Source organism: Neofelis nebulosa, chromosome 5, assembly GCF_028018385.1.
Source record: "Neofelis nebulosa isolate mNeoNeb1 chromosome 5, mNeoNeb1.pri, whole genome shotgun sequence".
Lineage (NCBI taxonomy): Eukaryota > Metazoa > Chordata > Mammalia > Carnivora > Felidae > Neofelis > Neofelis nebulosa.
The window spans coordinates 31,168,040-31,195,942 of record NC_080786.1 but is presented as its reverse complement, the minus strand read 5'-3'; the positions used below and the strand labels follow the sequence as shown (position 1 = coordinate 31,195,942).

The 27,903-nt window shown below is 46.5% G+C and overlaps 1 protein-coding gene across 2 annotated transcripts in view; it reads right to left on the bottom strand.

Annotated features, from left to right (window-relative positions):
• EPHB1 (EPH receptor B1) overlaps nt 1–27,903 on the bottom strand; it is a 432,844-nt gene that overhangs the window by 50,504 nt on the left and 354,437 nt on the right. For both annotated transcript variants that reach the window (XM_058729964.1, XM_058729965.1), the window contains exons 10-12: nt 22,489–22,611; nt 8,924–9,171; nt 858–1,073 (exon numbers count right to left, since the gene is read on the bottom strand). In XM_058729964.1, coding sequence (XP_058585947.1) covers nt 858–1,073; nt 8,924–9,171; nt 22,489–22,611 — 587 coding nt within the window. The remainder of the gene's footprint in view (nt 1–857; nt 1,074–8,923; nt 9,172–22,488; nt 22,612–27,903) is intronic.

Here is a 27,903-nt window from a genome sequence, read left to right as displayed (position 1 = left end):
TGTTCTTATTTTTATAATAACATCCTGGGAGTGAAGAAACCAGGGAGACCAGTTAGGAAGCTACCAGAAGGGACCAGGTGAAAGAGAATGGTGCTTTGGAATAGGATGGGGGCTGCAGAGATGGAAAGAAAGAGGCAGATTTTATTTGAACCTATGGGAGTTGCCAAGGGATTGGACATGGATGGTGAGGCAGAGAGAAATCAAGGGTGACTCGCAGGTTTCAGTCATTTGTTGAATTGGTGGAACCACTAAGCTGGAGAAATTGGGGAGGAAAATGGAGGAGAAAGCTCTGCTTTGGACCTGTAACGGTTGGGACTAGAACTGTGAGAACCAGATGACTGGATGGAGGTGATGAGAGCTGCCTTGACTGTGGAGGGGGAAGCTGAGTGGGAATACCAATGTGAGAGTACTCATCATGTACACGGCACTTAGAGCTGTCTGGAAGCACGGGAGAGGGAGAAGAGGAGGGGACCAAGGGTCTGCCTGGTGACACAGTACCCAGCCCCACCGGTGCCTACTTCTGCTGATGGACGTCTCTGACGCTACTCTCCAACTGCCTGGATTCCTCCAAATCACCTCTTCCAAAGTGTCCTTTTCCCACTGGCCAAGAACACCATCCACGGTTTCAGAGTAGACACCCTGATCCTTCCTTACAGCCTATGCCCAAATGCTTACCTGGACAACGAGGACAAGCAGCTGCTATTGTTTCTCCATCTAGCACCTGCCTCCCCCAGTGGGAGATAAGTTCAGGTGCCAGTCGCTTCCAGTGTGCCCTGCCATGGGTCCCCAGCCCAGCCATGTGCAGCCACTTTTTATTCATGCCATGCTTTTACCTGAGAACACTAAGAAGGACTCACCAAGGAGCTGGTGTAGGTGGGGTCTGAGGTGTCATCCTGGAGGTAGCGGGAAAGGCCAAAGTCAGACACCTTGCATACCAGGTTACTGTTGACCAGGATGTTCCTAGCAGCCAGGTCCCGATGCACGTAGTTCATCTCAGCCAGGTACTTCATGCCCGCGGCGATGCCCCTGAGCATCCCTACCAGCTGGATCACCGTGAACTGCCCATCATTTTGCTGTAACAAGGCATAAAGGGCATTGGGATCAAGATGGGCTTCAGTGGTTAAACAGAAGCCACAGGACCACGGTCCTACTGCTTGTCAGCCTCTGTCTGTGACTGGCCATGCTGCTCACTGTGTCCTTCTCCCTCCCCCCCTCTCCCCCATCCCTCTCCTTGAATGCTCTGCTCTCTCCTTGCCAACCCTGTTGATTCTATCTCCAAAATACATCTCAAAGCCATTCACGCCTCTCCATCTCTACTGCCTCCATTCTAACCAAGTCACCATCATCCATCACCTGTAACAGCCTCCCCACACCTGCCTTTCCCCAATCCATTCTCTACACAGCAGCTACAGCCAGTTTTGCAAGACATAAATCAGGCCATGCCACTCCCTGGCTTCAAGCTCTATAACAGCTTCCCATTCATTGTATTAGGGAAAAGCTCCAAACTCCTCCTCATGGTCCACGGGACCCCAGGGGATCAGCCACCACCTCACCTGCCAGCCACAGTGACTGGTGACCTCTCAGTCCTTTCCCAAGCCAAGGTCTTCCTTCCTTATGGCCCCTACACCTGCCGTCCCCTCTGCTCTTCCTCACAATCAACACTTACCTGCCCTTAAGGTCTCCACTAAGTGTCCCTTTTTCAGAGAGAATGTCTCTATAACTACTCCCCTCCTCCAAATATGATTAGCACTTTCTTACTATCTTCTTGTCTTTTATGAATGCTCTTATTCTTCTTCTTAGCATATCACAAGTTTTAGGTGTGTATGTGTAACACCTATCCATCTGCCTCTGCTGCTTGGCTCTCTGAAGACAAGACCCTCTCTCCTGTGGTTACCATTGCACTCCCAGTGCTAAGAACTTTAAATAGAAAAAGCTCAATAAACATGTGCTCCATTAGTGACTACTACATCTCTCCCTGTTTCCAGAATTAAATGCTTAAGGTGTCTTCCTTGGGTCCTACCAGAGCTGTCAACCTTGACATTGGGATAGCCATATGCACCTCAAAGGGATTAGTGGCAGGAGAAACACACACACAACATATGGCATTGGCCCTCTTAGCGAATGGGAGCCCAGCTGCAGTGCTGCCCCTCTCCAGTCACCGGTGGGCTCACTGTTTCCTGAGTGGATGCTCTCCTTCAAGGTTTGGTGACAGACCTCAGTGAATGTATCAATCTTCCTCCTGCTTCCCCAAAGCCCTTGGGTCTTGGCTTCTGCACACACTGGTTACATCAACGGACCCCGTGCTTTGCTGCCAATAACACATTTTCTCTTCTAGTCCAGCCCCAGCTGCTCCGCCGAAGAACGATAAGTAGTATTCTGTTAAGTAGAGCTTGGCCCAGGCATTGAGAAGCTTTGACTAGGGGAGAGGTGAGAGGAGGTAGAACACCCTGGGTCTAGTCTAAGTTACTGCTGGACACAGACCCTGGGCAAAGCAGCCACTCCCCAGCTCCCTCCTGTGAAACAGCACACAAAAACGTGCACAGCTCCCATTTACTGAGCACCTACTGCATGTGAGGTGATATACAACACAGTCACATGCACTACCTCACTTAAGTGTGTGTGAGACACAGCATCTATGCATGCACTCCTACAAAAGCATTTTCCATGCAAAAATAAATATGGAAAAACAAAACAGCCATTGAAAAGCTACCCTGTGTATTAGAGAAAACCCCACCAATCAAACAGTCTAACCATGATAGTGTGAATGTTGAAGACTTCCTTCTGCAAGACTGCAAGCCCAGGTCTGTGTTCTAGGGCTACGCCCCTTGATCAATCAGAGTGAGCAAACTGACGCTCCCTCCACACCTTCCTGAGATGCCTCCCAGAAGAGAACCCCCAAACACACTGGGATTGACACACCCCAAGCTCCAGGCTGTTTCTAACTCAAACCTTAACCACCTCCCACCCTGCCTGGAATGCTTTCCCTGCAATATTTTCTTCTAACCAATTCCAAAAGGAAGTGCAGATCTGCTTTTTGGAAACCCTGACTGTTGTTCAGCACATGGTGCCCATCTGTGAGAGCTGGATGTGCTGTGAGTGATACGAATCCTCCTCCTTGCTAATGAACTTCAATCAACACCTCCTCGAGAAGTTAGCCAGGCTTTTGCGAACACCATTCATTTTCTCTAAGTAGGTCTCTAGGGACCTGCCTCCCCAGAAAGTTGTCATGCAACTTCTGTATGTTGGAAAATGTATCTCAGCTGCAAGTCACAAGGGTCACATTTTTCCAATTCAGTTTGTTACTTCCTCTCTGTAAGTGTAGACAACAATGTGGTTAAAAATGAATGTCTCCCAAAAGAAGCCGGTTTGTAGATAGATTCTGGGGAGGGGATCGGTGGTGGTTGTAAACAGCTCTGGGAAGAGAAATGTTGGAAGAATGCACAGCAATAGGTCTGTTTCTACTTTAAATCACTGAAGCCTTCATGGAACAGCTTTACCATCTAATTTGTTTTAATATTTAGGTCAGTCACCCTTATAGGTTCTGGGGTCAACGAAGGCCAAGAAGTGGTTAAAAGTCCAGGCTTTTGGGGAGCCTGGGTGGCTCAGTCGGTTAAGCATCTGACTTCAGCTCAGGTCATGATCTCACGGTTTGTGGTCTGAGTGCCCAGGTTGGGCTCTATGCTGACAGCTCGGAGCCTAGAACCTGCTTCGGGTTCTGTGTCTCCCTCTCTCTCTTTGCCCTTCCTCTGCTTGTGCTCTCTTTCTCTCAAAAATAAATGAATAAACATTAAAAAAAAAAAAAAAAGTCCAGGCTTTGGAGACAGACAGACCTGGCCTGGACCCAGGCTCTGCTGCTCACTGGCTGCGTGCCCCCGGGCAGGTCATTTAACTTCCAGAGCCATCATTCCCACATCTGTAAAATAAGAACATAGCGTCCATTCTTCATAGGATTTTGGTGAGGTTAAATGAGACAGTATACATGAAAGGGCTTAGCTCGGTGCTCGTGAATACTAAGACAGCAACAACTGCTGGTATTATCAGCCAAACCATAATGTCTCACAAATCAGCTCTCCCAGAGCCTGGTGAGAGAGTCTGAGGACACCAGGGGCCAGGACTATAGGTTCCTCGCAGCTTCCTGGTATGCTAGGGACACATCCTAGGATCCCTGCCATAGGAGAACCTCGCTCACAGGGCATTCTGGGCTCTACAGGTTGGCAGCTGCAGTAAAAAAAAAACCCCAACACCCACACCCCAACTGTAGCAGTGGATGACTGAGGCCTAATGATGCAGGCCTGAAGTTTGGATCAATTAATTAACTAACATGATTTTTTCTATTTCTTGACTTTTGAATGGCAAGTCATTCTTGATAGAATGTGTTTTGATCCTCCTTTGTGCAAGGCAGACAACAGTTTATTGCTTTTCAGAGAAGATAAAGGAAGTCCAGAAAGTTTAAGTGATCAGCCTTAAATCATTCTGTGTGGCTTTGACTTATAACAAGAATCTAAGTCCAGGATAGCAAATTACTTCTGCACTAACATTCCATCTGTGATCAACTGGTAACGCCTTCCTCAAATGTTGTGTGGAGAAGAAGGCTGTGTAGAAGCTTTGCAGCAAAAAGTGACATGATTGATTAATGATGTCTGCCATGGTCATAGAAAAAGAAAGTAGAGACATGTGTGCCTGAAATATGCTACTCTTATTTGAATCTTTAAACTCCTGTCCAGGGTCTTTTCCATGGAATATGGACTTTGTAATGGCAACATATTTTCTTTAGAACCTGCAGGGTAATCACATTTCATGATAAGACAGGATTGTGCCTGTTGAGTTCATAATCCTGGTGAAACTTAAAGACACAAACCTATTAAGATTCCCTGACACATTCAACTGTTTTAGGTTCGGTCCATTGGTCTAACTCCCCAAGAAGAACTTCCAAAGACAGGAACATCAGCATACAAAGATGTACAAGACAGAAAAAGCCCAGTTCTCTCACTGACTTTGGAAAGGATCAGGCTCCACGGTGATCACATGGTAAAAATACAGTACAGTGAAGTGATTTAAACTTTCTTCCCTCATGAAGTGCTTTCTGCTGAAATTGCTTTTTGGCAAATTCACTGAAGCCACTTGCTGGCCCTTTTATTAGGCAGGAAGGATTTAGGTATTTCAACTTTCATTGACAAATCCACTTCAGGAAATGAAACCCTTATTTGATTTGTTTGAAGAGAATGAATCATAGATTTTTTTTTTTTAACTGTAAGAGCCCTACCTTTCAAGATCATTCAATTCCAATGCCTTTAGTTTATAGACTGGGAAACTGAGTTAACAGATTTGCTCAAGGCCACCGGTGACTCATGGTGGAGCACAAAGCAGAACCTAGGTCTCGGGATGTCCAATCTGGTATTCTCTTCCCGATCTCTGGGTTATGGTCATGGGCTCCAGCCCATGAATGAGCCTCCCTGATAAGAAATGTCTGAATGTGACATTGCTCAGTAACTTCCAAGAGTCTTTCAGTTATGACTGTCTGTAGATGACCCAGCAGCAACTACAAGGTCAGGCTAGGCAAGAAGGCCTTACAGAGCATGTTGACCTTTTTGGCTATGGCACAGGACATTGAGAAGGGCTTCAGGGACCATTCCTAAGATTATGCAAGAGACACTAGTGCCAACAAGGATATATTAAATAATGGATTTGCATGCTACATAATCCATGGCATAGACATTTAAAAAATGAATAATACTGAACCTATTGAATGTGTGGTTAGAAAATAACAGTGTTTCTAATCCTTTCAGAAGGTGAAAGACTCTAAGTCCTGCAATGGGAGAGGAGCAGTGGGTGGGCTGTGAGAAGCCAGTGTGCCCATTGGATCCCCAGGGGCCACAGCCGCCCAGACGCTGACCCAGAGCTGGAGCTGCAGCCACTCCCCAAAGCCACCATGCCCAGTGTAAACGGCCATGGCCAGTTTGGTGTGTGTGTGTGTCGGGGTGGGGGCAGTTGCACAAATTGAGGACTAACTCTTTTCCTTTATTCTCTGAATGGTGATCCTAAAATTATACTACTTCCCAAAAGATGGACCCTGCAGAACTGAACTGATGACCTACTTTTCAATTTTACCAAGCAGCAGATACATCAATTAATGTTGCTATGCTCCAGGGTTTGGTAGTAAGGTTGAAATTAGATTTATAGATTACCTGCCTCCATGCCGTGCGAGGAGTCAGAAACGCTTCATTTCCCTCTCCTCCTTGCGCTGCCTGCTCTAGCCATCCCTTACTTGCCATCCTTTCTCCTCTGCCTCCCTGTGTTCCTCTCTTGCCCCTGGCTCTTCTCCCACCGACCAGGCCTCATCATCGTGACAAATACTGGTGCCTACCATGCCCCCATGTCCTGGGCCTCACACGGAAATAGCCCTGAGTGGAGCATCTGTGTGGGGTTTTGATTTTCTGTAGCCTCCTGAGAATGAATCTCCTTGTTCCCCTGCATGTTCCAGGGAGAAAGTCTGATCACAGTCTTCAAATCATGTTGTGACTCTGTGAAGTACAATCAGGTCACTTGTAGGAAATAAATGACTCCTAAAAAGGTCTGGAGGCTGGTTCCAGAAAATCCTTTTTCTCCTAACATGGCCTTCTATTCACATTTATTTGGCTGTCTTCACAAGAAGATCCCTGATCACGAATGAATGCCCCCAGGAAAGCATGGTCTCTTCCTGACTCTGACATGAGAGGTCTGGCCACAAGAATAAGAGTCCACGGATGCTCAGGATGTCTACATTTCCCCTGTCACTCCCAAACCTTTTTGTGCCAGAAATCGTTTTTCATGTTTTTTTGTTTTGTTTTGTTTTTTTTAATCCAAGTAGCATTCACCAGATGATCACTGTGTTGGGCACTGGGGGTTTCAAAATAAAAGGCATAACCCATACCCTCAAGGAGCCTGTACCAGGCAAAGTACATCCACCCCATCATTTGCCCCCCCATTCCCCCCTCCAAAAATAAGCTACTATTGCCTAATAACCCAGAGGAGGCAAAAGTGTGTGTTTGCCCTGCCAAGGTAGCTTCAGTATGTGCAAATGCAGCTTCTAGACAGGTCCCCTGGCTACCCTTTCACACCGCAGTCCCCAAGCCCTGCTTCTGAACTTTGGAGCCACCACCAGCTGCTGAAACGTTACCAGATAGGCCATGCTGGCTCTGGACTTTGAATACACTGCTCAATTGTTCCATCATACTGGCCTGCTGACCCGTCTGCCTGTGGGTTCCTCATTCTACAATCAGATAATTCTCTCTCCTCCTTGAAGCCTTCCCGGGTTTCCCCAGGAAGATTTCAGTTCTTCTTGGCTTACAATACTTCTTTACGCCACACACAGAAACAAAAAGCAGAATCTAAGTGGATGATTGCTGGACGCTTTGGGCACCAAGGTCCTCAGAGCAGGGACCTCTGTGGCAGGTTGTGGTCTCTAAGGTGGGCACAACAGGACCTCCCATCCCTTATGTATAAGACGACACCATGCTGCTGTTCCCCATCAAGATGTGGGGCACATTTCCTCCCCGTGAACCTGAGGGTCATATCACAGTAGTTGAAGGGTGCTGTGGGACGTGAAGCTAGGTTCCAAAAGCGGTCCAGCTTCTGCCTTCATCTCGTGGGATGTTAATTCTTGGGACCCAGCTTGCTGTGAGGAAGCCCAAGCAGGCCACCTGGAGAGATGCCAGCTGACACCCAACATCAACTGTCAGACAGATGAGTGAGTGAGGCTTTGGATGATTCTAGGCCCCAGATCTTGAAGTGCCCCAGCTGATAGCACATGGAACAGAGACATCCCCACCGAGCCCTGCCCAGATTGCAGACTCATGAACAAAATAAACTGTGCTAAGCCACGGAAGTTAGGTGATCTGTTACATAGCATTAGAGCAATGTCTCTTTCATCCCTATAGGCCCAGCACCCAGTACGGGGCGTGACCATAGCACTCACCCCATGAATATTTCAAGACCAAGTGTATGAATAATACTTTAATCTGCAGCCACAGCTACTGTTTGGTAGCTTTGGTGACATGTACAGCCTGCCAGTTGGTATTACCCTGAAGTCCTTGCTCAGAAGGCCCAGCTCCATTGTGATGCTGTTCACATACTCTCTGCTCTCAGGGCCCCCAGCAGTCCCCAGCTGAGGCTTTGGTCCGAGGCAGGACTTGCTCACTGGCCTATGCCCAGTCAGCTGCCACTCCCCAGGCATTAGCATCATGTCTGTTCTCCCTCACTCCCACCCTGAGTAATTCTGTGATGTCCCACAGAAATGAAAGCGGTTCCAGCGTGGTTCCATGTGAGCACATTCTGACAACGATCACTTACAGATCTTGCAGCCGGCGGCCTCGAGGTACCCCCACCTCTGCTGTAGCTTGAAGTCATGCTTCCTCATCAAGCCCAGAAAAGACTTGTGAATGCTCGTGACACTGTCTATTCCTTTCATGCCCAGAAGTGCCCCTTCAGAGGGCGGGTGGCCCAGGCATCAGAAAAGGGCAGCCTGCTTTATCTCTGAGCTGCAAATGAAGGGAGCAGGCGGGGAGGGTGGCCGCACTGGAGAAAAGGCAGAGATGGCCACTGGCGTCTGTGTGAATCACACAGGGCAGCGTAGCAGCTGAAGTCTCTTCAATCTCCGTGATTCATGCAGATGCCGATGGCCATTCTTCACCTGCCTCCCTATTCATTCGTATTCATCCAACGAGTATTTATTAAGGCCCTACTCCACGTTATCCTCCTACCAAGGGGTCCACAGGCTCCTCTTTGTTCTATCCTTTTAGGAACAAATCTGTCAACCTCGCTAACATCTCCAACGCCCACCCACATTTCATCAGGCAATTCCTAAGTGGCAGCCTATCCTCATGCAGACACTTCTCCCCAGCAGTCAACAGTGCTAACATCATCCACACCCCTGGGCTGCCTTTACCCTGAGGAAAGAATCCAAAGCGCCGTTCTCCATGAACTCTGTGATGATCATGACAGGCCGACTCTTGGTGACCACGCCTTCCAGGCGGATGATGTTGGGATGGTCAAACTGGCCCATGATGCTTGCTTCGCTCAGGAAGTCCCGACGCTGCTTCTCTGAGTACCCAGCCTTCAACGTCTTGATGGCCACATAGATTTCCCTCTTGCCCGGAAGTTTCAGACGCCCCTTGTATACCTCTCCAAACTCCCCTGCAACGAGAATACAATCATTACTCATTTCCTTCTCAGTCCGTGGAAGCACAAGGGGAGGCAGCTTATCAGGAACAATGGTGCTCCAAGTGGAACTGCAATTAAAGTGACAGAGATGGAAATAGCGTCCTTTCATTTTATTTTATTTTTTTATTAAAAAAAATTTTTTTATGTTTATTTATTTTTGAAGGAGAAAGAGAGCATGAGTGGGGGAGGGGCAGAGAGAGAGGGAGACAGAATCCGAAGCAGGCTCCAGGCTCCCAGCTGTCAGCACAGCCCCACACAGGGCTCGAACCCATATGCCGTGAGATCATGACCTGAGCCGAAGTTGGACGCTCAACCGACTGAACCACCCAGGCGCCCCTGTCCTTTCATTTTAACTATGATGTCCTAGCCATACTCAGTTCATAAAAAACACCGAAGTTATACCAAAATATGTTCCTTGCCTCAGTTCCTAGAAAGAGTTTAGGTAACTAAAGTGGAATTTCATGGGGTGCCTGGGTGGCTCAGTCGGTTAAGCATTTGACTTCGGCTCAGGTCATGATCTCACGGCATAGGGGTTCGAGCCCTGTGTGGGGCTGTGCTGACAGCTGGGAGCTTGAAGCCTACTTCAGATTCTGTGTCTCCCTCTGTCTCTGCCCCTTTCCCACTCACGCTCTGTCTCCCTGTCTCTCTCAAAAAATAAACTTAAAAAAATAAAAAAATAAAGTGGAATTTCAGAGTATATATGAGTTTGTTTTTCTTCATGTTTGGTTTTTGTGTCCAACCTGAATAATGAAAATGAAATGGTCAGTTTCACTTTGGCAGATCATAATTCATTTTTAGCAGAGCCTGGTGAAAGAACATCCAGGGGCTGGGGGATATGTTCATGCTCTTTGGCTCTCTGAATGAGATGTAAAACATTTATGTTCCTACACTGCCCTGGAAGCTTCTGTGTTGATTGGATGCCCCAGAACACAGACACTGAGAAGTGAGGTGGGGAAGTTAGCAGATGCTGTGCAGGATAGAAGGGGAGGAAACAAGATTGGCCAGACTCCCAGATCACAAGGCAGGCCTGACATTATGAAAAGAAAGGAGGAAGCAGGAATGGACAAGGAGAGCTCCAGATCGCAATGCAGAGCTGGCTGAGGCAGACCTGTCAGCTTCCCGCTCCCCTGGGGAGCTCCACAGTCAAGAGCACCCATTCCAAGAAGGCCTAGGCTCTAGCCTCCCTCCATGCTCAGTCACTGGTGGCGGCTGCAGGGAAGCTGAGGCAGGTCCTGAAGGCGCTGCAGCTGAAGGGTGGCAGCTAAACAGTCAGTGATTTCTCCAAGCAAACACGAGCCGCACATCTCCACGGGTGCCACAGCATTTAAACATTTGTGCAGTAAAAATCACCGAGTAAAAACAATTCTGGTGACACTATTTCATAGCTGCTTTAAAAAATCTGTTGAATCCTGTTACATGTGCTTTCAAAAGTTATTCTACAGCTTAGCCTGGTTTTGTAACTTCCTGTTTAGTTATCTACTTGTAAGTGTATCGCTGAAATGTGTCAAAGGCCTGACAGGAGACACAGGGTCTTTCTGTGGGGGGCGGGGGAGGGGGGGGGAACTTTCTCTTTCACCTTTAGCTTCTGGAAGAAAACGAGGGAGCAAACTGAGCGGATAAACTACTGGCCGAATTAGAAAAGGAAGTTAACATCTCCTCTGCGATTTAGTTGGGAGTTCTCTTGTTTTCTACTACAAATGTAATTGGAAGGAAACTGCACGAAAGGGCTTTTCATACAGAACTCCAGAGTCAGTGGGACTTGTTAGAATCTAGGGCTGGAGTGGAGGTTGGCTTAAGCACCATTAGGATGATTTCACTGTGGACCTTAAGACATATATCATGTGGGACCCTGGTTTTGACATTTAACCCAATGCTGCCTTGGTGAACAAACTGCTTCAAGTCAGACTGAGTCTCATTCACGTTCACAGCTTGTAGTGCCCACTGAAGTGCCTGGGATGTGGTAGGCATGTCAGTGAAGGGCGGGGGGGGGGGGGGGGGAGGCACGCTTCTTAATACTTGTTCGGCTTTTGCCTTGTCTGCTCTTGGGTCATAACCTGCTGGAGACTCTATCTCTGCTCTATCCGAAATAAGTAGAAGTGCCAGTACTTAAATTTTTAGAAAAGATTGTTTACTGTAGCCTCTTCTACAGCGAAACGCTGTATGCCCATCACCAGGGAATGGTTGGAAAGTCGTGTATTCATCCTGCGGGATGCCATGAGCTGCTGAAAACCGGTAGAGGGGTCATATGCATGGACTTCAAAGATGTCCATATTATATTGTTAAATGAAGAAAGTTACGGAATGGGAATGCGGTATGTACCCAAATGGAGTGTGTGTGTATGGGTGCAAAAGAAAAACAAGGGACAAAATCCATGTAAAATGTATTTAAACTTCAAATTACAGGTATTTTTAAAAATGGTTGCCCTACAGGGGTGGAGTAGGAGTGGGAAGTAAAGCTAGGCAATTTAATTTAGTTACTTTTATGTTACTTTGATGTTTGAATTGTTACAATAAGCATTACTTTTGTTGGTCAACTGAGTAACATTATTTTAAATTTTTATCTTTAAAATATTCATTTATTTTTAATTTTTTTAATGTTTATTTTTGAAAGACAGAGCGTGAGTGGGGGAGGGGCAGAGAAAGAAGGAGACACAGAATCCAAAGCAGGCTCTAGGCTCTGAGCTGTGAGCACAGAGCCCAATGCGGGGCTCAGAGCCTCAAACTGCGAGATCATGACCTGAGCTGAGGTCAGACGCTTAACTGACTGAGCCACCCAGGAGTCCTGAACTGAGTAACATTTTTTTTTTAAAGTACTGCACAACAGGGTCCTGTCATATATGTGTATGTATATGTACATATGTGTGTATACTATATGTGCATGTGTATATATTTGTATACATGCATATACGCGTCTACATGTATGCATATATATGTGTATGTGTATATACGTACAATCTATAATATATCTGTTTGTGTATATGTACACATACAAACCATCCTTCTGACACCTTGACCTAGCAAATATTGAATAACCATGAGCTAGATGAATACAAATTACATATTTGATAAGTATGCCAACTGAAGAATATCGGTTAGTATTTCTTCCTTGTTGCTATAATAATGAGTTACATTTTCTTTTACTAAAAGGACAGTTTAGGAGTTGAGGGGACAGATATGGTAACATTTTGTCTTAGAGAAGATAGGACACCAATGTCTACTGACCACCTACTATGTGCCAGGCAATGTGCTAGGCTCTTTACAGGTCATATCTCACTTAATCTTCATAGCACCCTCATGAGCTGGGTACTATGATGCTCATTTTACTAATAGGGAATCTGGGGCACAAGAAAAACACACCCAAACCCCACAGCTATGAGTCAGAGCCAGGGTTGCCGTCCATGCCCATCCTGCTTCCGGCCTCTCTACAGAGCCACACTGCCTCTCTACAGGTGTGCTCGATTAGCAGTGCCACAGGGTACACAGCTGTATGAAGTCACAACTGAGGGGCCACCGTGCTCCAACTGTGCAGGTCCTAACAGTTCATGTGTAGTCCCTGTCACAGCAACTCACACACAGGGAATTGCAAGCACAGTGGGACTGTCTCACAGACAGATGTCACATTTGCTGGAACTTCCTGCCTGGAATCAGATGGGGTCAGAATATTTAGGAATCAGAATATCCATCAATTTCTACATCAGTGTGCAGAGTTTGAGGAAGGGCTCTAGGTGAATCTGATGTCCCCTACAACACACAAGGGACACCCCAGGTAAGGACTTCTCTCCCACACCAGGGTTTCCCAAAGTTGGCCACCCACTGGAGTCACCTGAACATACTTAAAAGCTGCCTGCAGGATCAGCTACAATAATTTGTGGGTCAGACCGAGGTGCAAAATGAGACCGTGGGACTGCTTGTTTGGAAATTATGAAGGATTTCAAGCCTGTGACAGCATAGCATTAAACTAAGTGTGGGCCCTTCTGAACACGGTGCTGTCCAGGCAGCTCTGATGTGCAGCCAGGTGCGGCACCATGGGTCTAAAGCACCCCAGCATATTTCAGGTGGATTAGGGAGCTGCCAGAGGCCCTGGGATATCTGGGATTCATCACTCCACCTTTGGATCCCTCAGAAAGCAGTGCTGGTATATGGGCTGCTTCTTAGAGCACAGCGCCTGCCAGAGAGCGCGGGCTTTATACACAGGGTTGGAAAGAAAGAACACAAGAGGGAAGAAACCAATGAAGGTGTGGCTTTGGCAAGTGCTAGCTACACAGAACAGCGTGGCTCCCGTGACTTTCTTAACTGACATATGTTATTTCATTGCTTAATCTTTGTGGCTGACCGGTTTTCAAGTGCAGTGTTTCTTTTTTTTTTTTTTTAATTTTTTTTTTTAACGTTTATTTGTTTTTGAGACAGAGAGAGACAGAGCATGAACAGGGGAGGGTCAGAGAGAGGGAGACACAGAATCTGAAACAGGCTCCAGGCTCTGAGCTGTCATCAAGTGCAGTGTTTCTAATACTTGAGCTTTAAGTTGTATCCTCTGTAGGGGTTTCATCATACAGTTGTTTTTTTTTTTTAATTGCTCTTTTTTTAAAATTTATTTGAGAGTGAGTGTGAGAGAGAGAGAGAGAGAGGCAGGGAGGAGAAGAGAGTAAGGAAAAGAGAGAATCCTAAGCAGGCTCTGTCCCATCAGTGCAGATCCCAGCTGGGGGCTCACAAGTCGTGAGATCAAGAGCCAAAATCAAGAGTCGGATGCTCAACCAACTGAACCACCCAAGCGCCCCTCATATAGTTTTTTTAGAATTATAAAATAAAAATGGGCTCTCCTAAGAGGATTTTTGGGGTAGTGAAACCACTCTGTCTGAAACTGTAATGGTAGATAGGTGTCATTATACGTTTGTCCAAACCCGTAGAATGTATGACGACACCAAGAATGGGCCCTCATGTAAACCATGCACTTTGGGTGATGGTGATGTGTCAGTGTAGGTTTGTCAATAAATGTACCACTCTGGTGGGGGATGTTGATAATGGGCGACATGCTGTGCATGTGCAGAGCAAGGGACATATGGGAAATCTCTGTACCTTCCGGTCAGTTTTACTATGAACCTAAAACTGCTCTTAAAAAAATGTAGATGTTAAAAAAACGTGCTCTCCTTGGGTAGGGAGAGATCTCGGGCTTTGTAGTCAGTCACTATGGCGGTAGAGGTGCCACTGCTCTAAGGAATCTGCTCTGCAGTCACTGGGAAGCAGTGGCCTCACAGTGATTCTGTAAAAATAGCTCCTTTCCTGTCTGGCAAAGAAATGACTTCATATTCTCCAAGCCCAGAGGTTTTCAAAGTACCAACTGCAAAGGAAGCCACTTAATCCACTGTCCCCTCTCTCTCTCTCTCTCTCTCTCTCTCTCTCGGAAGCTGTGCTTCACCCTGTCATTAAGTGGCCTCAGTGCTGGGAGGGGAACTCCGGCAGGGAGTGGAAGAAGCAGCTCGTGTCTACACCAGCCCTGCCACCCCACTTGGGGCACTTCACTTCTCCAGCTGTCTTGGCTTTATAAACCATAAAAAGGAAGGGTCGACCACCCCAGCTTCCTAACAGGGTGTTGAGTCTCTGAGAAAGTGTTTTGTAAACTACAAACTGTGGGTGACACATATGGGTGGTGATTTAAGACAAGCCAGGGGTAGGGGCATGAGGTGGGTGGTACGTGGGGGTGGGCTCTGGAAGAAAAAAGGAGGAGGAGCACGTTTCTGCAAACAAGTGGGAGCCAAGGCAAAGCAGGGCTTTCTGCCAGGAGTAGTGGGGGAGTCCCGCTGCCAGGTATCTGGGTATAGACAGTGTCCCCAGGCAAGTCTAGCATGCTAAAGCGTGGGGGATCTGGCTCTCTGGCACGGCCACAGCCTCATGGGGAGTGGGAGTTGATGGGCATATTGCCATTATTAGTAACAGAAAACCGAGGCCTTGTATGGCTTATAATCTGAGAGACCCTGTCACCTTGATCTTTGACGTCAGGTTCATACACCATTCTCAAGAAACTATTGTTGCTTCTTGACACTTTCCTGTAATTAGGGCCAGAACTTGCTGTCTGTGATGCTTTGATTTGCCATGATCTGAGCACCAAAGAGCTTCCTTTTACATGAGCTTCAAACCACGGCCATACATTTTTCAATTTCTGATAGAAATTCATAACACCTAAAAATATTCTCGACCAATCAAGCATTAACATTATATTTAAAATAGATGTTTATAGCAAATGACTGCATACTGGTTATGGCTGATTCTCTCTATGTAGATCCTTTACCAACAGTAACTGCAGCCAGCCTCATCTTGGTCTGGCTGGACTTTGGCAAGCATCTTTGAGGCTGACCTTGGAGCCTCTACTACAGCCAAACCTCCCTCCGGCCAGGACCTCGCTCCAGCGTCAGGCCAGTTTGGGGGCCAGTGGCTCTTGGCTGGCAGTGGTTCTCAAGGCGTGGTTTCTGCCTCACAGCGTCAGCCTCACCTGGGAACTTGTTAGAAAATACAGATTCTCAAGCCCCACCTGGATCTAGTGGATCCGAAGCTGAGCAGGTGGGGCCCTGTGACAGGAGTGTTGATACGCCTCCAAGGTGATTCTGATGCCTGGCTCAAGTTTGAGAACCACTGCCCTCAAGGCTGTCAGCTGAGGGTAATTTAGCCACTTCCTGAGATTGTCCTCCAGACAGCTACGGAAATTATTCCCTACAAGTTTTCAGCCCCTTGCCAGTTCCTCTCTCCTACTTTCCTTGACAAAATGAGGAAGAGAGAAAAAGTAGTTCAGCAGCATTAAATGCCTCAACTATTATATATAAAATCAGAAGGAAAGAATTTTCAATTTTTGAAAATGAAACATCCAACCTGCCAGCAGGTATTTGAGGCGGTAGCTGTTGGCTATGTGCAGTGCGAATCTACACACACAATTGCACTCTCTCTCTCTCTCTCTCTTTTTTTTAGCAGTATTTTGAAGTCACAAACTGCCTTGGGGGAAAAAAAGGAAAGCAGAGCTTCTAGTTACTAATTCAAGCTTCCACCAGAAAAGGAACTTTTAAAGAATAAATTCAAACTAGGTTTTAAAGTATGATTTCCAGCCAGCTTTATCACACTAGCCTGTGCAAGGTAAGTAGGTTATGGCTAAACCAGGGATAGTAAAAGCATGTCAGGCATTCTGCTACCTCCTAACCCTGCACCCAGGACAGACATTCCTTACTGATGGCAGCCCCATTCCTCCTTTCCAGCAGAGCTCCCCAGATCCCCGTTACCAGGCTACTGGAGCCAGCAGATGAGATGGAAGTTGCCCGTGGTGTCCACAATACTTAATACCTACGGGGTGAGAGCAAGCAGATGTTCTCTTTTCTTGTAGCTGTTTGCAGTCATTAGACTCCTGCCTACCTACAGATGACTTACTGGTTTCATTAGGTAAGCAAGCACCTATCACTGAAAATGCCAGATATCTTGGTCCTCGTCCTTGTCCTTCTTAAGGGAGATTACCGAATCATTCTAGAAGAGGAGGGCGCCTACCCTATGGGCAATCTGAGTTCTAGGATAGTATCATCATTACCAGCAAGGAGGCTTGCCTACTCCAAGCTCCCAGATAGAGTTTACCATCAGAAGTAATGTCACTGCATATTTAACTGCTCTTTTCCAGAACAGTAACCAAAGTGTAGGTATGTGGGGGTTTCATTCACCAGACCTCGATCAGCCGTGTCTGGGTTTCAATTCTTGCTCTATCATTCATTCAGCTGGCAGCGCAACCTTTGGGGAGCTATCCTCTGAATATTGATTTCCTTACCAGTTTAAACACACACACGTGCCCACACACACGCACACTCACTGACACACCCTAAGTCACATTATGGGAGGAAGCGAGACAATGTTTTCATAAAGTATGTCCACAGTGCGTGTTCAATATATGCCAGCTGTCTTAATTATAATTACTCAAGACATCTATTTGATTTGCTTTTCTGGAAACCCTTCCTGTTGTGACTCCTATCCAGTATGAGGCCACCCTCATGCTGCCCACCCTCACTTCAAATGAGCCTAGGGGAATCAGGCTGGCTGGTGGCCTTTCTACCAAAATATCTCCAAGAAACCCATCCTCTTCTTGAAAGAGAGAACTGGTGGGCCTTGCTGGCCCCATTCCCAATCTGTGCACATCAGAGATCCCCCTCCCCAGCCTTCCTCACCCAGCCCTCTCCCCACAAATCTGCCGCTCTCTCACAATAAGCCATCTGTGGAAATGCTGAATTGGCAGCTGCTGGAGTCAGAGAAGGAGATTTATTAATAAAATACAATTGCCTTACTTTCCCCTGGAAGCCACCCTCTAGTGACACCTCTACCTACATTTTCATGCACTTAAAAATCATGATCAGGGCTGCTGCATACAGTTACACGGGTTACACACTGCGCAACCCAGAGTGACATTCATGCTGAGGGGCCTAATTATTCATGGCAACCCTGCTTTATGTTTTGGGCAAATCTACGGATCAAACTGGTCAGAACTAACCAACGCCTTGGAGTTGACCTGTGAGATGGTTCCTATGATTCAGATTCATGGTCACAAATTGCTAATATTCTCCAGTTCTCCTAATTGCTAATATTTTCCTAACCAGAAGGCCTTCTGCCCTCTCTAAACAGACCAATAATGTCCATTATCTGCAGGGGAAAAGGAAGGCCAGCCATTATCCCACTGGGTCATTTCAAGAGCACCAAGTGACTTAGGACCCTTCACTTCCTTCTAGGCTCTCTCCATTCTCCCAAGCTCTGTCCAGCTCTCCAAATTTTCCTCCCCACTATATTCTCCCCAAAAGGACCTACTTTCATTGAACCATATGCAAATAATATTTGATTGAGCACCTGAGTGCCACACCAGGCCAGGCGCAGGAATAAAAAAAAATCCTGAGATTGCCCTGTCGTCATTGGAACTTTGAGCCTGATGATGAAAGAAAGGCAGATAATTGCATAATGGTTAATAAGTTCATTATTGCTCGGTCTTCCTGGATGCCATCACACCTGGCTCACAGTTACTCTTGTGTAACTCTTTTTTAAAATTTTTTTTAAAGTTTATTTATTTTGAGAGACAGAGTGAGCAGGGAAGAGGCAGAGAGGAGGAGAATTCCAAGCAGGCTCTGCACTGTCAGCACAGAGCCTGATGTGGGCTTGAGCTCATGAACCATAAGATGATGACCTGAGCCAGAACCAAGAGTTGGATGCTTAACCGGCTGAGCCACCCAGGTGCCCCTTGTTATCCCTTCATCCAACATCCTCAAAAGTTGAGAAGAAACATGGGAAGCTGCTGCAATTCTTCAGCCTCACAGTTTCTAGACTTTACTGGCCTTCATTCACATGCACAACTGCCACCCCACACTCCCCAAGGCCTGGCAGCCCTCCTCTCCCTTCAAGGGCTTTAACTCAATGCCCCTCATTTCTGGCCACAACCTCCCTGTTGTGTCTCCCCCATCAGCTCCATTCACCATGTTTGGATACATTCTGGTTTAGATCCGTTTAGTTCCTCGAGCAGAGCTTTCCCTACCACCTCCATCCCAGCAGTAGCCATCTCAAACCCACTCCACATTTCCAAGCAAAGCCCCATAAAAGTCTCCATGCCTCCGAGGCCTCACCCACCCCTCCCCATCACCCATTCCAGGCCAGTCCAAACACAGCATCTATCAGATTTGTCTCCCCAGAATCTCATTCCTGTCGCCCAGCCTGCTCAGATGCCTACAAGACGTCACCATTTTCTACAGGATAAAATCCATACCGCAGCCTCTGGATCTCTGGGTCTCAGGCTGATTCTCCAGACTCAATGCTCAATGCTTACCCTCAGGAAAAGCCTCCCTGTTAGCCTTCTCTCCTTTGTGTTCTCAGGAAGTGCCACATAGAGTATCAGCCCATGCAAAGCTTTCATATCTTTAAGGGTCCCTAAGGCTTCTCTTCCCTGGATTCTCTCCTGCCATTAAGCCTCCCATCTCCAAGACTGTGTATTCTCTGGACCACTCATCTTAGCTGTCAATTGCCTACCCTCCTCTTATGGAGTGGCACTGTGTGTATGTTGGACAATCACCACTACAGGGCAAGGATTGTGAGGCACTGGTGTATTTTCCAGCATCCACAATGGTCCCAGGCACAGAATCAATGTTCAATGAATGAGGATCTTCTTGAACTTTAAACTTAATCCCTCCTGCAATAATCATGACCTTCTCCTCTGGCTCTATACTCAGCAGGCATAGGTGGGTTCCTCTGCATCCTCTTTGAAATAACCTTGCACACTTTGGAAGGCTGGGGTGTGCCAGTAAGTGTTCAACTACTAGTTCTCAAGAAAGCAAAGAAACAAAGAAACAAAGACCTCCCATTTGTAGCATCTGCCAATTCCTACTGTGTAAAAATTCCTACCGTGGCAGATGTCAACCTACCAACATGTGTCATTGAACATGGGGCTGGAAAGAGATGTACACAATTGGCTCTTGTGAGCTGGTGCCAGCTAGCTCCAACATCCTGCTGCTAGAAGGTCATATTCATTTCTCTTAAATCATGCAATTTTCCTCTTCTGTCACTGTCTCATTCTCTAATGAGTGTCACAAAAATTTGCTTTTTCTACTAGTTTTCATCCTTGAAAGCTCAGGCCAAAGATTAACTCCTTTGCGAAGCCTTCCTGATGCCCACACCCACTCCCCAAACAAGGAGCTGACCATGGCTCCTTGGTGGCCCAACACTTTGCACATGCCTGTGTTGTGGATGGCGTGATACAGTGAACACGTTACCGGCCTATCTCCCACCAAGACTGTCAGACCACTGAAGGGGGGCAGGGTTGCTGTCTGTCTGTCTCTGGAATCCCACACGCAGTATGCAAGAAGTATTCAGTAAAAGCTTGTTGAGGGAGGGAAGGAAGGAGTACACCAGCAAAAGGACAAATGACTTCTGAGTCTTCTTTTCATGTTTTGTTACCATTTTGCAACCCAGTTTTTGCCCTGTGCTCCCAATCAGCCAGGAGGCTAAGAGCAATATTGCCAATAATGCTGTATAAATATTACCTTACAAAATTCTTTTCTTTTTAACTTGACCTTCACACCAGCTCTTTTAACACAAAGTGAAGTGAGTCTCCATGAGGCAGGGTTTGGGGGAAGCAAGAGTGGAGAGAGAGGAGAAAAAGAACTGGGGAGTGAGGATTGATTCCAGCTAGGAGTCTCTTCTGTTAAAACTGCATTGAGTTACACATAGTGGATTAATATCCACAGGGATTAGCTCTGGAATTTCTGGATCGGGAGGAGATGAGTGTCTGGTAGAGAGTAGGCAGCAGCGGACTGGGCACAGGTCTCTACCCCGTGCCGCTGGGCATCTTATAAACCGCTAAGTGTACCGATCCCTCCCCACTACCACACGAGCCACAGAGAGGGCTGACCTTCTCGGAGGAGGATGCACAAACACGGTAGCAGCAGCACAGGCTCTACAAAAATGGCAAGTGAAGGATGGAGCAGGACCATCGATTGTCCCTTTACAGGCATCCAGCAGTTGGTGAGCTCACCCCAAATTGTCACTCCCTGGCAGGGTCATAAAGTGAGAAGGCTCTTTACTCTTCCTCTGACAAAGGTGGGAGGGGGCTGATGTGTGCTCTCTGGGGTGAAACACAGTCCAGAACACATTGCTCTAAGCACATGACATAAGTAACAACATTAAAATCACTAGCACCATTACCACACGACATAACAACAATTAATAATGTGGGCAAACAGGGTGTGGGACTGTAAGCATGCCTCCCCAACACTCTTTCAAGTTCACTGGAGAAATCTGAGCCTCTGGGAGTAATCCAATTTATCTGGTATCCAGCCTTCCAAGGCATGATCCTTAAATATGTCAGCTTCTAAGGAGGAAGAGAAAATTATCTGCACAGAAGTGAAAGTCGTGGTTCAGTAACATATTTAATGAAAGTCAATGGGAAATATGTATAGACTCATGTGGATCAGATTATGGCCAGCCGGCTGGAACTCCTGAGGGGTTGGTGAGAGAAGAAAGGTGTGTCCTGACAGGGACAGTCCCAACAGCCACCACAGAGATGCCATGAAGGTAGAGCTCTTTAAGAGGGAATCCAGAGCATGAAAATGGTAGCCTAATGGGGCAAGCTTTCAAATGTGACTTCCAATTTCACAGATGGCTTTTTGACCCCTCAGTGCATTAAGAGAGGCAGTGAACGGAAGGATAGTGACTTTCCCCCTAAAGATAATATCCAAAGTGGCTGTCTGTAAGACTTAGACTAAGCACATTTTATCGAGTTAAATGTTACAGGTAGAGGCAACTCCATGACTCTCCAAATACTGATATGAGTGAAGCACTCCTAAACACAGGAACTAAAAAGAAGACTACAGTGTATGAGTGAAGAGAGCTCGAACAACGGCTAACAAGAATTGAAGACAAAGAAAAGATAAAGAATGCTGTAGAAGAAAATAAAAGTAGGAAAGAGGACACAAAGCAAACACATCTTTTAAGACAATTCAAAACAGGCAGCAGAGGAGCCAGTAAAGAAATTACTTATAAAGTGATGATATTTCTCTCATTCACATTAATAAGGATGAGTCCATTGCCAAATTGACTCAACTACTGATCCATTAAGGAAAGATGAAAATTCTGGATCAGTCTTTAGGTAGGATCTCCTAACAGCAGCTCAGGCAGTTAGTTCTCTGCTGGGCTGGATTTCTAGTCCAATGCAGTGAGATGGATGAGAGCACGCATGTTTCTTCGAAGTAGAACTTGTCTTGGGTTACTATTCATATTATATATCTTTTGTAGGAAATACAGTTATGGGTGGGTTTTCTTCTGGAAATAGTGGGCCCTCTTCAATTCATCATGGTCTGCTTCCAAATGCATGTATGCAGGAAAAGGAGAACTGAAAGTTTGGGGGGAAATCTTGATCCAGAGCCATGGAGATATTGTCAGTGAGGCACTCTGTCCAGCTTCTAAACACATTTTGTTTCTTTCAAAGTCTTCTCAACTGTGTACCCTAGCTCTCTCTCTTTTGGTGTATTTGGTGGTCCATTTCTGGAGCTATGTCTGTCTGAATCTTTCAAAACTACAGCTGAATTCTCTGCAACACCAACCAAGCTAGGCCACCATCTTCAAGGATCCCCAAAGATCCCTAGACACACAATGTAGATGGTTCAGACTCATCTTCTGGGGAGAGAGATGTTAGAAACTCTTCTCCCAATGGGATGATTTTTTTATGCTGAAAGAGAACACCTAGAAAGGTGGGAAACAGATGTTTGGACACCAAGAGAACAGAAAAGAGGGGAGGGGAGAGCCATACCTGCTCCGATGACCTCTTCGATTTTCACAAAAGATACATCAATCTCCTTGGCAAACTCCCGGACAGCTTCATTGGGGTCCTCGTAAGTGAAGGGGTCAATGTAGATCTTCATCCCTGGGGAGCCTTATTAGAGGAGATAAGCAGGGTTAACATCCCAAAGAGGACATGGTGGTCAGTAAGTCCTGGCTGCTGTCCCCAGCAGTAAGAGTATGGCTGGGGTGGGGGGGCGTCCCCCCTACATACCAGACTGCCTCTCTTTGCCTTGCTGGGCCTTCCCATCTCCCTTCCCTCTGGGCCACACTAGCTTGATTCTCCATCCTCTACTTCTCCTCCATATTTTCTTCTCTTTTTGAGCTCTTGATGAAATGTGGAGCAGATTACTTATAAGTGACAGATCGGGACCAGCTCCCACACTGAGCACTCACAGAAGGCAAAGAAACTGATTGATGCCAACCAAATGCATTAGCAGAAGAGTGGTGGTAAAATGGTAGGGTAGATATCAATATTTATCAACTTGACAACTCTTCTGAGTGGAGGCCACCGTTAAGGTTATAACTGACGGCTGTGGCCACGGCTGGAAGAGGGATGAGGATGGATTAAAAAAAGAAGAAGAAGAAGAAAAAGGAGAAATTGCTGTTAGAAACACTTCAAGATAGAAGTGTCCAGACAGAATACCAGAAGAGAAAATGTGAAAAGAAAAGCTTAGAAAATACTGATAGAGAAAAGAGTAAAGTCTACATAGAAAAAAGTGAGGTGGAATGAAAGAAAAATGGTCATGAACGTCCATGCCTCAGACACACTGGAGTACGAAAAACGAGTAAAATGGAGAATGAGAAATACAAAAAGGAATATAGACTTTGTCACTGATGTTTACACTGGCAAGATAAATAGGCATGCATGGGGACGAAACAGAGAACTGTCACTACAGAAAAAATACATTCAAAAAGTGGAGGAAAGGGGACAAAAAAGGCAACAGAACCCAAGAAACAAATGGATTCACGCACAACGTAATTTTCGGTATGCCTGATGTGTCATGAGGCCAAGTATAGAAACTGCTTTCTTGGTGCTAGTGTGCTGGAGAGGAGAGGGCTTTGAAAGCTAAACAACATGGTCTGGCATGGCATCCTTGTGAAGAGTGGGTGCTCTCCCTGCTGGCCAACGATGCCGGTGGAAGGGTCAAGTCAGCAGGGCAGGCAGGCCTCAAAAAGCAGAAATGCCAAGCTCCCTCGGCTGGGACCCAAGCCTGAGGCAGTTCCCCAGATACGGTGAGCACCGCAAGCCTCACTGCGGCTCATCTCTGCTGACTCTCAGACCTAAACGAAGAGGCTAGTTTTGACATCTTTCACTCATCTTTCTGATGAGTCTACAGCTCCCCCAAGTTCATGCTGCTTTGGTCACAATTCAGGCAAGGACTCGAAGTGCTAGAGTACAGTCCAGAGGGAGAAGGAAGATGCAGCAGAGAAGTGAAGGGGGATTTGTTTTTTAAGTCAGAGACAGCCAGGTTCCATGCCCAGAAGAACTGCTCTTTTGGAAAAATGGGTTATAGGCGTCATTAAATAAAATCACTCCTAGCATGCTAGATGGCTTGCTTTAGGATGGTCAATGCCATCCTAGAATGTTCCTTGGAAACATGACAACATGGACTTTGGAATCTACCCACTGAAATTTGGACAAAGCAAACAGAGAGATCCTCACCTTTATATGGAATGTTGTAATCCCTAGGGAATGTGTGTGTGTGTGTGGGGGGGGGGGGGGGAGAGCGAGTGAGAGCAAGGCTGGTGTTCTATTTTGCTAACAGTGGAGTTAAAGGAAAATAGAGTGGGGGTTCATCTCTCATTTGCTCAGACGAACAGGTGAGGACCAAGAATGATTGAAACCAGACTGAAAGGGTCTAACAAAGCCAGATCAGCATCTCCAGGTAGTCGCACTTTGGGTTCCTCCAGAAGCAACCCTTGAGAAAAGGCTCTGAAAGCCGTGTGGCTTATCTGAAAGATGATCCCAAGCAGCACTTGTAGATGAATGGGGCAAGAGCGGGCAAGGAAGGCAGCTTATAAAAAGTGTCTTCTCAAGCCACTTCCCACCATGGGTAACTGAAGCAGACTTAAGCCCCCCTGGAAAGCTCTAGGAATTGGTGTGGGTGATCACATGCTTCAGAGTTGGCCCACCTGGATGGAAGGAGCCATGGTATTACCACACATTTCCCATCAGCCTTCAGTGGGAGCTGATTGGCCTGCTGCGCAGGTGGGCAGGGAGGCTCCATAGCCAGAGAGCTTTTAGGCGAAGACACACAGATGTTGCACGTGGAAGTTGGCCAGTGTGAACTGAAGGGGTGAGGGCAGGAGGTGAGACAACAACAGACTCACTCAGAATGCAAAGCAGACAGCAGGTCAGTGTCAACAACCTGCAACTTTTCCCAAATCCTGTGCTATGCTGAGAGGAGAGGAGGTCAGGAGCCCAGATGCTGGGGCCTATAGGTGAGAAGAGAATCCTAAAACCTCTTACTAGTCTGGCATAAAGCAGCAAATCCACATACCCCTCTTAGAATAATGTTCTCCTTTGCAAGTGGAGGAAATAGCACATCCCTCCCATGGTGACTGTGATATTAAAGAACACACTGCAAATGAAATACCTTAGCACAGTGCCTGATGTTTACGGGAAGGGCTCAGACTGACTTACTCAGGATTATTATCAATAAACGGTTCTAGGAAGTGTTTGGGGAGGTAGGAAGAGGAAGGGGGGGTGGGCAGTGGAGGATGTAAGGCACTTAGAGTTGTATTAGTTACTTTAAGAATAACTACCTTGTTATTTTAGATCAAGGGCTTTTAAACGATGTATGCTAAGCTTTCCTACAGGAACTCTTCCACAAAGACTAATTAAACAATCTAGAATGTGCAGTAATGAACGGTTTGCAAGTACAGACATCTATAAGGATGAATGAGAAAGGATCCGGAGTTAATGAGCTTTGCAGATATTAGCCCCAATCAGTTCTGGGAAGGACCTACTCCCAGAAGGGGACGGTTCACGTCCTGATGGTGCCAGCATTCTTTCAGGCCAGGAATAGGCAACTAGGTGCACCAAGGTGGGAGAAAGTTCATACTTCAATGATTGGTGCAATTTACTCACAAAGAGAGGTTGCTACCTTGTAGAATTAAGAAACGTGTACGTGGGGGTCAGAGGACATGTGCTCGTGAGGTCACAGCTATTGTGGGGCCAGAGGTTCTGACAGTCACTGAAGCTCCTGACAGAAAGCTGAGGAGGCTGCACGGAGAGGCCCAGGAGGGGTGATGCGACGTCACTGTGAAGTTCTGCATACAGGAATTAGTACTTGTTTTCCCTGAACCTGAAGATACCATTGTTACATTGAGGAAGGGAAACTGAAAACAAAAGCCTATCATCAAACGGCTTAGACTCGGGTGCTTCTCCTCTGATGAGGGTCTGAGAGGGCTGACCTAGCAGAGGGTCCTGGCCTAACTCCTCTGGCAGGGGTAGGGATCCAGTGTAGGAAACCAGGAAAGTGATTCTACTCAGCACGTGCACATAATGGCTTCTGTGCCTCATCCTGGAATAACACATCTCTGCAGACCTCTCTCTGGCATTACCGCTAGGCTTTCTCAAGTCCCCGAAGATGATGAGAAAAAAATAATGCCTTTAGCTAGGCAGAACAGGTCATTTGTCTTGTGGCTCATTTTGTGTTTCTGCATAAATCCTGCATCAGCCTGTTCCTGCTCCCACTTGCCAGTGAGCAGTTTTTAATTATCAGGAAAATGGTATTTAGTGCAATGAATCACCAGACAGTGAACAAGGAATTCAAGTCAGCTGCGGAGTCAGGCACAGCCAAACATTTGGAGACGGGGCTCAGAAATTGTTCTCAGATTATGAGTGTTGGGGAAATATTATCAGTGGTAGTAATAATAATATCAGATGCAATATAGCTCATAATGTAAGGTATTTTATAATGCCCTGTACAGTGTTTCACATTATTGCAAATATTATATAATTATAATATTTTATAGTTATCAATTATTTTCTCATTTTTAACATAGGTTACATACCTTTGACACAAAAGTAGTATGTACAGATCTAAACTTCTGATTCCTAGTGTCTTGAGAAAGAAAAAAAATCTTCAGTTTTATGTTCTTCTAATTCACTAGTTTCTATTAAAGAACCAATTTGCAGATATGTTTGTTCTTGGACCTCAAAGCCCATTTATGCTATAGGTGTGGGTTGCAGCCTGGACTGCCTCAAGCTTTAAAAGACCATAGTCCCAGAAGATTAGCCAAATCTTACCCACAAACCAATGCTTTAGGCACTTAAGTCTGAGAAGAAATGACTTAGCCACTATGCAGAGCCTTCTTACATGGTACAGAGCAGTCCTCGAAGCAGAAGAAAACTCCTGGCGATTATTAGATACCCTACATCAGTAGATCAGGCTGGGACAGTCTGGGGATGCTGGCAGATGTATGGGGTGTATCTAAAGAGTTAGATCTGCTTGCAAGTGCCAAGGTCTCAGGGTCGAGCAGAAACAGGCTGGGAAAGGGCTAGTTCTAAATAGTGTGTGACATTTGAGGATTAACAGCTGAAGAAGACTGAGAGCTCCTCTTCAGCCCTCTCATGGATCCAGAAAGTACAAAATCAGTGCCGTGAACATCTGGGGGGTGGGAGAGCAAGACAGCCCGGGAGGCTTCAGGGGTTCTAGGAAGGGCCCAATACCCTCCAGCTGGCTGAGGATTCCTAGAATCCCACAGTATGGCTCTGGAGAGGTAGTGAGTTAGGCTGTTCTCAGTCACTGATATCCTGTGTCCCAGCAGGTTTGATGGAGCCATGGGAAGGAGGGAAGTGTGCTTCCTTGTTCCCCGTTCTGGATCCAAGGCAGACTTTCTCATCTTGGTGACTCACCTAAATTTGGTCCAGATACCTAAGCACAAGAGGGAAGCAGTTTAGGGATCTGCACATAAAATACAGTCCCTGGGAGGGACTTCATCCAATCCTCTCCCTCAGTACATTGATCACCCCTCATTTTTCTCAACCTTAACAGGATACCCGGACAGCACCATTCTAGCAACTATGGGAGCTATAGAAAAAGCAAAGCTCATGAGGTTCTTCAGATGATGCAGACATGAAATAACTGGGAAAACAGCGCTGGAGAGTCTAAAATCAGGAGACCACGCCTGGAAATGAGCTATAAATGTTGCAGAAACCAGAGAAGGCAGAGGGCTATGGACGTCAGTGTTCAAGGTCAGAATCCTAGAAGAACAGGTCACATGCTCATGCACTGGAGAAGGAGAAGCCTGGAGTATCTAAGGCAAAGCTCAGAGAGGAGTAAGGAGAGTGTGACCAGCTTACGTGTGGTGGGAAGGGAGGACTAAGGCGGGAGAGCACTGATGTACTAGCATGGGAGGGCCTTGACTTTCAAAC